The sequence below is a fragment of the Diospyros lotus genome, chromosome 7, assembly GCF_014633365.1.
Source record: "Diospyros lotus cultivar Yz01 chromosome 7, ASM1463336v1, whole genome shotgun sequence".
In the NCBI taxonomy this organism is placed as follows: domain Eukaryota; kingdom Viridiplantae; phylum Streptophyta; class Magnoliopsida; order Ericales; family Ebenaceae; genus Diospyros; species Diospyros lotus.
Genome location: NC_068344.1, coordinates 37,755,077 through 37,767,106, shown reverse-complemented (window position 1 = coordinate 37,767,106; position 12,030 = coordinate 37,755,077). Strand labels below are relative to the sequence as shown.

At 36.8% G+C, this 12,030-nt stretch overlaps 1 protein-coding gene across 1 annotated transcript in view; it reads right to left on the bottom strand.

The window, feature by feature from the left end:
• Nucleotides 1-12,030, bottom strand: part of LOC127805727 (uncharacterized) — a 33,518-nt gene extending 21,488 nt beyond the window's left edge. The window contains exons 1-10 of the mRNA XM_052342478.1: nucleotides 11,729-12,030; nucleotides 10,954-11,074; nucleotides 10,744-10,806; nucleotides 8,115-8,216; nucleotides 7,831-7,999; nucleotides 7,613-7,711; nucleotides 5,615-5,764; nucleotides 2,016-2,055; nucleotides 1,741-1,800; nucleotides 1,544-1,615 (exon numbers count right to left, since the gene is read on the bottom strand). Of these exons, the coding sequence (XP_052198438.1) occupies nucleotides 1,544-1,615; nucleotides 1,741-1,800; nucleotides 2,016-2,055; nucleotides 5,615-5,764; nucleotides 7,613-7,711; nucleotides 7,831-7,999; nucleotides 8,115-8,216; nucleotides 10,744-10,806; nucleotides 10,954-11,074; nucleotides 11,729-11,806 (954 nt within the window). The 5' untranslated portion in view covers nucleotides 11,807-12,030. The remainder of the gene's footprint in view (nucleotides 1-1,543; nucleotides 1,616-1,740; nucleotides 1,801-2,015; nucleotides 2,056-5,614; nucleotides 5,765-7,612; nucleotides 7,712-7,830; nucleotides 8,000-8,114; nucleotides 8,217-10,743; nucleotides 10,807-10,953; nucleotides 11,075-11,728) is intronic.

The following is a 12,030-nucleotide window of genomic DNA, read 5'->3' as shown; positions in this document are numbered from 1 at the left end:
GGATACTTAAGAACGAGGAAGAAGAAAAGGCCTAGAAGGACAAGAAAAGAAAGAAAGAAAGAAAAATCAGATAGAGAAGGCGGGCATTGGATAAAGAAGCAACGGCTAGGTGGTAATAAGTTTCTTGGGGACAAGAAACATTTCAAGGGGGGGAAATTGTCATGTCCCAAGAGTAATTAGAAGGGCAATAATGTAATTAGTTATATTAGTTTGTTAGGAGATATTTGGGTGTTTGTTAGGAGCAAATGGGTGCTGTTAGAAATTAGTTAAGAAGCTAACTAAGGCCTATAAAAAGGCCCATTGTAAGAGGAGAGGGCATGCTGAAATTGATATTGAATCTCTATTTTCTCTCTAAGTCTCTCTCTCCAATCTCCCTCGCGTTCCTCTTGCTTCTTCCCCTTTCTCTCTCAATATCTCTCCCTTTTTCTACTGATTTTCCCCCTCCTACAATTCTGATTTCATTCCCCAATTCCTCTTCTAACCTATCACGAACCCTAGGTTCGTGACAATTTCTTATCCAAATTCTCACTAAAACCATGAGAATTCATTGCCAGACTCGGAGGTCTGACATAAACATAAGGGTGAAGTTCACAGGCTAAGCACAAATATCTTTTGGTTACTCAGTCCTATAGTCACGGGGAAGATTATTGAGGAAGGCTAGGAGAGAATTCAAAAATGCTTTTTGAAGGGTTGGAATCTTTGAAATATAATGTATATTTTATTGATACCATAGGCTTTTTATTTTCTTACATCCTTTTCTTCAATTTTCTATCTATATGCAAATGTGCATGGTCCCTTTAAGATATTTCTAGTTTATATGAATGAATAGCAAAAGGAAACATATGATTCAAAGGGAGAGGACAAAATTAGGACTCCCCAATTTATAGACCCAAAAAAGATATTCTCTTATAAATAAATAAAAAGAAGAAGAAAGAAAGAAAAAACCAAGCACCATCCTCACACCAATATCCCAAGTAGTACCTCACTGAATGACTGAAATGTACGACTAAGGGATACTCCTCAGCAAAGACCTAACAAAAATATAACTGGTAAAGGAGACATTTAAGGTGTTTTGGGGAGATTAACCCACAGTTATCAACATCTCTCTATATTTAACATACCAACATGCACTAGCTGAATGCTTCTTAAGTAGAAAATCATGTTATCCTCAAGAACCAGACAGTAAAAGAATGTTTGAAGCATTGACAACAAACAATAAGACGCTTCAATATGTTTCAAAACACATGTTCTATTAGTATATGCAAGAGTTAAAATATTGATTAATGCTTTAGATATGATGAGTTTAAATAGCATAATCATAAGGGAGTTATTTTATTGCCCAAAAACATTCCTCCTGCAACCAGAAAGGATCTTGATTGCTGACTTGATGAAACAAGTAGGAAACACACATTCAGACACATGAACAGGGAGGGAGGGAGGGAGCGATGGGGGGAGAGAGAGTGTGTACTGATTAACAGTTGAACAGATGAAAGAAATGAAGTACTGTTTATCAGTCAAACATCCAATAAAAGAGGACACTTACCGTGTCAGTATCTTCTGTTATAGTCGAAGCAAACTTTGCCATTGGATGCTTTTCATACAAAGGTCTCTTCATCTTATCAAGAGCTGGCAAAGTATTTAGCATTTAGAACACAGCTGTATCTGTAGGAGTCCAATTGAGCAAGAATTTGCTACATCTCCAATGCAAAATAATTTGGAAGACATTAAATAGGTATTTACCACCAAGAACACTCTCTGGAACGCTTCTGACTGAAGAATTCTTGTTTGCAATTTCTTGTCCTGTTGATAAAAATCAATTAGTGCTGACGTGCTGACTCCTTAAAAGACCATGAATGCAGCAAGAACAAACTGCAAAATAGCAAATGCATTTTTTTTTTTTTTTCTACAAGCAGGATTTTTCAAACCTAAAATGAAGAATCTCCGGAAAGTAAATAACTAGAAAACTATGACATTTTATATATTTGAGAAACCTACAGTACACCACTAGAAATTACCTCCTTGAGAAAGTTTATTTCTGTCTCTGATAAACCCGTCCTGCAAGAGATGGATAACTGTAAACATGAAAGTATTGGAAGTATACTTGGACCACACACATGGAAAATGACACCTTGAACAGATACATTCTTATAGAATAACAAGTGACTCAAGGATAAATCTAAATAATTCCATGCCTCGACTCCCCACCCACCAAAAATGCATAAATATATACATATATGTATATATATATATATAGAGAGAGAGAGAGAGTTCTAGAATTGCCCATTTACTTGAAAAGCAGAAAAACAGGCAGGAGAATATATCATTTAGAGCAATTCTTCCAGAATAAAGAGTTTCAGTTGCATGATGAACTGCAGAATGAAAAATACCACTTGGTGCAAAAAGTTTCCAAGTGATATGGGCAATGTCAACAAGTATGCATGTGGCTGCGGGGAATTAAGATGCACCTAGATTATCTAGCAAACACATGAGAGAAGCCAGCTCACTGCAGAGGCCAACCATGGCCACTTAAGAAAGCAAGTACAAGTTAGGGCAGGGAGCCGCCATACATGTTACCCTTTAGACAGGGATACGCACAAGTTAGGGTGCGGCAGGGAACGAGGGGGTGTTGCACAAAAGGCCACCATAAAACTCATCAAATCAAAACATCATAAACCCCACCCACTGGGATTAAGGCTTGTTACCGTTGTTGGCATTCCAAATACCTTCCTACAAGGAAGATAACCAGCAGCAACTGGTTCCTTGCAGAAGTACAACCATACATGAATGGACAGCTACGTGTATGGTAGTAAAGAATATTTTTCAACCAACATTTTTTGGACTTGTTTTTGTTTGTCTTGCATTGATATTAGAACTTGACGCAGCGTGTAGCTCGTGTGTTGAACATCCCTCATAGGAGGTAGCTCATTAGGCAACTCCTCAAGAACCACATCATAAAATTCCTCAAACAATCCCTGCACCTCCACTGGAATTTGATTCACCTTCAGTGGCTCACTCATGCTCTGTCCCTTGATAACCAATAAGTGAACATCTCGAGTATCCTTACACTCCCTCATAAACTCAGTGTACTTATGTGTAATGGTAAGAAAATTTCGCCCCTCCACTTTAGAAGCTTTGGTTTGGTTTTTTTCCACTATGGGTAACAAAGTATAACGCACACCTTCTTTCTCAAGCTGATATGTGTTCTTCCTACCCGAGTGCTTAGCATCCACATCAAATTGCCAAGGCCTCCCAAATAAAATATGGCAAGCATCCATATCAACAATATCACAATAGATTTTGTCGGAGTACTTACCAATAGAGAAAGGCACCCTGCAGCATTCATCCACATGTATGCCACCAACTTCTTTGATCCATCCAATCATGTAAGGGCTTTGATGTTTTTCAGGAGTTAACTGCATCTTTGTCACCACGTCTCTTCCTATGATGTTCTCCTGACTTCCACTATCAATAATCAACTCAAAGATTTTTCCTTTCACCGTACACCTCGTGCAAAAAAGCTTATGCCGTTGAGTAGTATCTTCATTCTTTTGAGATAGCATTAACTTCCTCACTACACAGGTGTATTCCCATGTCCATAATCTTCTTCGTCATCCTCCCCATCAAGCCCGCAATATACTTCCTCTTCAGCAACATCTTCCTCCTCCTTTTCTACAATGTTAACTGTTTTCCTCCTTCAGCAATCACTAGATCGATACCCAACCTCATTGCACTTGAAACACTTTAAAAGAAAAGGCTTTGCATAAGGATTAGGGGATTTTGGAAGATTAGAAGTAGTACCTCGAATGTTTCCCCCTCCCGTTGTAGCCTTATTAGAGTTGACTGTTTGGGGTGAATTGGAGGGTTGCACTCCCTAAACCAACTTGCTTTTATCAAAAGCTGCTTGTTTATTTTCATTCCCACTATACCGACGATAGTTGTCATTACGAGCTCTCTCACTCAACATTAACTCAGCCTTTAAAGCTAAGTTCCTTGCTTCTTGCACACTCAGAACCATCTGAACCCCAATTTTATCACGAATAGCAGACTTCAATCCATTCAAGTAACAAGCTACTTGTTGATTGTCACTTTCTGACAATTGGTTTCTCTCCGCCAATCGCAGAAACTCAGAAGTATATTCATTCACACTCTTCATTCCCTGTGCACGTCTTTAATAAGCTTCAAACATATATTGTTCATAGTCAGTGGGTAAAAACCTACCTCTTAACAACTGCTTCATTCGTCTCCATGTTTGAATTGGCTGTTAGCGTTCACTCAATCTCGTTTCTCTTAATCGCTCCCACCAAACAGATGCACCGCCCTTCAATCTGTAAGCCACTAACTTTACTTGTCGTTCATCTGGGATCTCCATGTATTCGAAAAAACGGTCAACCTCAGTGATCCAATCCAGGAACCCCTCAATATCAAGATCTCCACTAAAGGTAAGAATATCAACTTTTAGTTTATACTCATCGTTACCCCAGTGGTTGTGCTGATGCGCATTCCTCCTAACCCCTCTACCACCAGGGTTAGCTATTGCTCAATCAAAATCATCTTCATCGCTATCTTCAATCACGGGTCTTCTAGGATTAACAAGGACATGATTAATGGGTGGTCTTCCCGCTCCGGCTTGATTCACCCCATTATTCAAGTTTCTGTCATCATCAACTCGTAGTAAGGTGCCCAATTGGTTGCTAAGTTGCTTCAATCGCTGCTAGATAGTACGAGTTCCTTCCCCCTGTTCTTTGATTGCTCTCCAAACTACGGACAACCCCTGATCACCATCACGAGGCTGGTTGCTACCATTACCTTCAAGATTGGCCATCTGATTGGTTGATTAACCGCTCTGATACCACCTAACGCAGCGTGCAGCGCGTGTGTGAAAAAAAACACACCAAAATAAACCCTTGAAAGAACAAACTTCAATGGCTAAAGCTTGGCTTCCAGGAAGACACAAAAACAAGACTGTTTTGCTAAGAAAACCCAAATAGGTTGCTGAAATTTGATTGAGAAAAACTTGATTACAAACTCTAAATCCTAGGCATATTTATAGTATTTAGCTAATCCAAATCCATCTAATATTTGTAAACAAAATCCAACTAGAATCCTAATAGAAATAAATCCTAAGTAAAAGTCAACTAGAATCTTAATAAAAATAAAATCCTAATCCAACATGAAGTAAAATCCTAAATCAAGTAGAAACATGAAGTTGAATCCTAAATCAAGTAGAATTCTAAAACTTAAGAAGTATAAAAATATTGCTTCGACGTGGTCGGGTCGGCTTTGGGTCGAGTCTTGATTGGTGACCGCATCAAAACTGGGCAAATAAATGCACCTCCAAGTAGGAAACATGACATATCAATAAAAAAAAAAAAAACAAACCCAACAAGCACACTCAGAAACAACTCCAGGCAGCTAGATAGGGAGACTTAGTGGCCCCTAAGATGGTAGTGTCCCCGCTCTCAGCTCAGGATGAGATTAGCATCCCATAAATCCCTTTCTTTTAGCCTGATCTAAGAGCTTATGTAGAGATGCTAACTTAAGTAATGCATGTCTTATAAAACATGGTCAATTTTTTTAATCAGTAATAGTTTCAATCCATGATTAAAAAACTAACCGGTAGCCATATTTAACTCTTTTCACATCACGCTTGGGGTTCAAAATGAAAATGTTGTAAGCATTTCCAAGCTGCAAATATTCGACAAGGCTGGTGAAGATAACATCCATCATGTCCACATCAACTTGCCAAAGGCCCACATTGTCACCCCTTCAAAGACAAAATAGAAGAAGGTTAATAAAGCAAACTTATACACAAATTCAGCTCTTCTTTTTCTCTCCTTCTTCGCTCTTTTTTTTTTTTTTTTACCTTTACAATTTATCATTTGTTAAGCAATTCAACAGAAGCAACAAATAAAGGTTGCTCAATATTCAAGCAGAACCTCAATATCCATGTAACCCAACCACAAAAATGCAATTTGACCACAAGAAAATTAAGCTAACTTGTTGACAAAAAAATTAGGGGAAGAATGGAAACTTAATTTTAAAAGAAAAACTTTACCACTCTTGGAAACACTCAACTCACCTTTGGCCCAACTATATGTCAGCTACATGGATATATTTGCCCCAAATTAATTCTTTTTCTCACTTACAATTAAAGTAATGATGTCATTCCTCACCCATGTTCTCCCAGGTTTACCTCTATTTCTTTGACCACCTTTCCACATGGACCAAATCACTCCACATAAGCATGTTATTTGGTCTACCATGCTGCCATAGTACCATCTCAGATGGCTACCTTTCATTTCTATCATCAATTGTTACAATCCCCGGTGTCAGGACCCAAGGGTTTCCTAGGGCAATAATTGTAATTTTTTTTCATTTTCAGTTATAGATATTTGTCCTTAGCTATAGGCAGTTATGCTCATCGTTTGTACTGCACATGGGTGCATGTAGGAGGCTGTTAAGCTATATATAAGCCACAGCTAGAGGATCGGAAGGCATGTTTGAATTGATAATTGAATTCTCTCATTTCCCTCTCATCAATTCTCTCTCAATTTCCCTCTGACCTCTCTCCTGATCCCTCTGATTTCTCTCTAATCTCTCCCTTTCTCTATTCTGTCCATTATCTCCCTCTTTCTGTCCAATTCTCCCTCCAATCCTTTCTATTCTTGGTCCTAACTTCCTCATATTCTCCCAATTTCCAATCCAAGCCCTAGGTACATGACACCCAGCTTTGTCATAATAATGAATTTGTCATTTTATCTTTGCTTTTAAGGCTGCTAACCATCCATATTCTAATTTTAGCTACATATTTTCTGAACATGTTTTTCCTTAATTTTCCAAATGTGAATAAAAGGAGTGCACAGGAATGTTTTATGGGATTGCTACAGGAGCTCATTTGTTAAAATCCCCGGCTTTGTCATAATAATGAATTTCTCATTTTATATTTGCTTTTAAGGCTGCTCACCATCCATATTTTAATTTTAGCTACACATTTTCTGAACATGTTTTTCCTTAATTTTCAAATGTTAGCCCTCACAACATATGAGCTCCTGTAGCAATCCCATAAAACATTCCTGTGCACTCCTTTTATTCACTCTGTACAATAAAATAAATTGATTAGCGTTTTTATTTTTAGATTAATTTGTGACAAGGATTCCTACCATCAACTTATTTCTCAAAGGCCAAATTTTTCTAAAGGTTTTGGAGACAGTAACATGCTATGTTAAGTTTGTAATATTTGATGTGCAGATAGGTTACCCTTGTTTGCAAAATAAACAGATGCCCTCAATCATGGCATTGCCTTTTTCATATCATGAAGAATATAACTATAATCAGCCATAAATAATACAACATTTCAACAAATAGAAACTGCAAGCAGAAAACCATTTGGATTTCTACAGATTACATAACCAACCAAACCAATTTATTTGGCTCATTCACCAAGTTCAAGTCCTCATAATGCACGCTTAAATCCATTACAAGTATAGTTTACAAGTTGCACAAATTTGCATCATAAAAATTTTCTTAGTACCAGAGAAATCCAAGGTATGTCCTAAAGGTTCTCTACTATTACAAATGAAAAACAAAAACATTTCACAAAAGGAGATTTCACCTGGTATCAGAAATATCATCCTTGCGAATAAGTACATCAATGGCACGCTCAAATACAGAAGTGACTTTTTCTCCCATTTGAATAGCATGAACAGAGAAACTGCAGAGTTTCCATGATTGCATTACTCATAAGAAAAAGGAAGGAAATACCAGAACTTCCAAGTAGCATTGCTCATTCCTAGTGTCCTCAAGAATGATGCCAAGCAAAGAGAAACTTACTTGTAATTAATGTGACTAATAATAGGAAGATCGTGGCGTTGCTCTTTGTCTATGCTAATCTTGTAAAACGGAGTAAGAACCTCTCCAATTTGTGGTACTCGTGTATGTTCAAAGATGTGATCAATTTTGGTAAACCAGCGCTCAAGTTCCTCAGCATGTAGCTTAAATTCTAAAAGAACAAAGAATGATAAGTTATCTACGAGGAAGCTATTAAGAACCCAAAAATCTTTATCTTAGCACCAATAAGAAATCAAAATAAGGAAAAGGTCATGATAGTCATATACCTTGGTTCCCCTTGCCTTCAAATCCTATGAAAATAAAATTCACAGGAACAGGTAGATACATGGAATCAACTTCCATAAGCTGTAGATAATTTGCAATGTTACCTGAGGTAAAAGGAATACATCAGGAGGTTTATACTTCCTTTAGTTTAATTCATGCTTTCTACAGCATTAACCTTGGTTGACAAACCACATGAAAGTGAATAATGCGGAGAACAAATAATCAAATCTATTAGGAAGCAAATAAAAAACTTAAGGTTAGCAGGACGTCTACAAATTCATCAACATCCCATGTTAACAGGAGAGCCACAAATCCAAGAGCAATATATGATGGAGACCTATAACAACAATGTTTCCAATGTTCTTTATTTACATTACTTGAACTAAAGAGCAAGAAACATAACAATTTCTGCACAGGTAGAAAGCTTCTAATCAAAAATTGTGTAAATCATAAACTTAATTCAATGGATAAAATCCACTATGTCAACTGTTTCCAAATTAATTTTCAAAAGAAAATTGCCCTCGTCCCTTAAAATCCAAATTCCAGTCATTCTCAGCAGGCAAATATTTACACCAGGAGAATGCATTTAACCAATCATGAGGCACCAAAATTTTTAGTGCCTTGCAAGAGTTAGCATTCTAAATTTAGATGCAAATACAATGCAGCAAAATTATCACTTCTTCAGGTCTTCCTTTATCATTTACTTGTTCACATTTATGGATTAATTGAATACCTATTTGTAATTGGTGATCGACATCGACATATTGATTATAGTAATTGTTTTTAAATTAGATTGTCATCTAAGAAACACATAGATTTTATGTTAGTTCTCGTACCCATGTACTACTAGGACACAGCAATATACATTTTAGACAGATCACAAACTGTCTCCAAATCTTTTAGTAATTTTTATTTAGACATATCTAGGTTGGAGTTGCGAATGCCACCCATGCCCATAAGTTGGACACGTGCAAACATGGCAACACATTTAATATAGTTTTCAGAACATTGCTTGTGATTTAAAAAAACAAAAAAAAAATTATAATGAATCCAACGAAAGTAGTTACTTTTTATTATGTTGAATGAAATTTATATTATTATTGTTATAGATTTGATTTATGTTGGATTACTGATATTTTTTCAATATTTTTATTTACAAAATCCTATAGACCGAATGATATATTAATTAAATTAATGGTACTTCTCTTTTTTTAGTGCATTTTGGCTATTATGTTCAGAGATATTATTAATAAAGGATACCAAAAAAATATTACTTGTAATTCTATCCCTGCCATATGCATGTGCTTGTTTTTAGGCACATCCAGTATTCATATCCATATGAACTCTTCTTTGATTATTATCTTTGACTTTCTTCATTATCATTGAATAAAATGCATGCGCATATCATGCAAAAGAAAAATTATCTCTATTGTGTGCCTGAGGAGGCTGTGCCCTACATCTTTTGCTTTGGTCAACAATGGTTAAGGGTTTATTTTGAATATATTATTATCTTAGATGCGAGTTAGAGATCCTTTTCTAACAAACAAAACACAAATCATCTGGTTTTTTGAAGGAAAAACTTGAATGATGCTGAGACAGGTAGACATAAAGTATGTGCTTATCAGGTCAACATGGGTTTGCAATCTACTTTGATATTATATTTTGTTAGATATCCTTTCTGATAAATAAAGCATATACAATCTAGATTATTTTTGTAAAAGGTCATTTGGGGAATGCCAAGCAGATGGGTAAGACCTACATACATAGACATAAAAAGAGAGGCACCTCAAAGGATGGTTAAAGAGCTGCCAGTTATCCTGTTCTCTAATGGCTAAAAAAGTGTTGAAGAAATGTTAAAAAAAAAATTAATGAGACTAGAACTGGTTGTTCAAAATAAAGCACATATCATCTGGGTTATCTTTATCAGAGCTCTTTTAGATAATGTCAATTAGAAGGGTAAGACGTACTATATACATATACATAAAAAGAGAGGGATCTAGAAAAAATGAGTTAGAAACCTGCCATTTACCCTGTTCTTTAATTGGCCAAAAAAGTGTCGAAGGAATATTATGGAGAAATAAAATCTGAACCAGAGTTTATTGTTCATAAATGAACATGTTCGCAGAAGTTTGTGCATTCGTAGAAACCAATTTGAGTGAGTGCTACAACTTCAATTCCATGAGACAGGTGCCAGTTTAATGATAATTATCACATCACTCACAAGCCAATAACTTCCCAACATCTTATTTCCAATTGTAGCTACATGTCATGGGCCAAGATGCAACATGAGTAAAGGCTTTATTAACAAACCTACAATATTTAAGATCCATGATTTATAGAGGATGCCTGGCTCAGTTACCAATCATAGTATCACTCACTATCACCTCTCTGAGAATACTATTAATAAGTTCTGAAGTCCACTTAAGTTCACAAACACTGAGCAAATCTTTAACAGCCTTAAATCCCATGGACAGAAGTCCCAAGCAAAAATTGCCAGTAGACAGGTGCAGAACCATCACACAAGCAATGTTTGACTTAAAAATACACATGCAGAGTCTTGCAAAAGAACATTGGAAAATCACATTGTTAGTTGAAGATGTTTATTAACAGTGGTAGCACACATCCAAGTACCTGCCTTGGTGTAATTCATAAGACTTGCTTTGCCAGCGCTGGAAGATTTCAAATCATCAAAACCTGTACATGTTTAATAGATATTCTCAAAACTAGATTACTAAAGGAAACTCATTGCTCAGGGAAACCTCCAAAGGAAAACAACCAGAACATATATGCAAGTCTTTGTTTGTTAGTGTATTAACTTAAGTATCTAAAAGGGATGCATACCACTTCGTATAACAGCATCACTCCAGAATCTGCTCTTTTCTCTTAGGTTAAACAAGGAAAACACTGACCCCTTCCCACTTCTTCGATTTCCAGTAGGAGATCCATGTGAGCTTGCCGCCAACTGATAAAAATTAACCAAGCAATTAGTATAAACAAGTTCTCTACGTGAACTAGCGTCTGGGAAAGAAAAACCTATTACAGGCCAGTCAGCATTATGTAGTGGGCTAGCATCAGAGGGTAAGTAACTGGGAATCCTAGTAGCAAATGTGAAGCTGCCCATGGACCACGTGAAGGTCATCCAGGCATGTGGAAACCAATAATTTCATGCTTGTCCATGTAGTTGTATGTGCGCCCATAAGAAGAAGTGCCAGAAAAATCAGAAAACGAGCCCTCGATCATACTTATGGAGTGGGTCAGAAATTAGACTGTCGAATTACTTAACAAGGCATGCATTATTTTTCTCATGATTGATAATCGAACCAACAAAACAAACTTATCGACAAAAAGGGGAAGAAAATCAACAATAACAAAGCAGCAGCAAATTAGCAACGGATATGTAACTGAACAAGCACGGATATGATAGAAAAAGGCATAAATCGGGAATTCCATAAAGAAATCAATTGTGAATATAGTATAACAGAAAGAAAGGAAGTCATCGCATAAAAACTACAACTAACGACAGAAATAATAAGAACGGAAATTATCATTTACACAATTTATGCCCTAACCCTTCTAACCCGGACAGTGATCAACGAGAGAGGGAAGATTGATTTACCGAGAAAATGAAGAGGAAGAAAAGAGGGAAAAGACAGTGTGAGGTGCGAAGGGAACGGATCGTCTGAGGGATGGACATCCTTCGAATAAGACAGCAGATCTATATAGCAGCTTGGCGCAATCAAAGATCAGGAACTTGTTGATATTATCCCGTTGTTGACGAATAATCTTAGAGAGTGTATAGTAGTTGCACCGGTAACGACGAAATTGAGCTCCGGCGGAGAGCCGGAATTGGTGTCCAACGTTGACAGCTTTGGACTTCCGGCGAAGTACGACTACCACCACTGGCCTTGCAGAAATAAA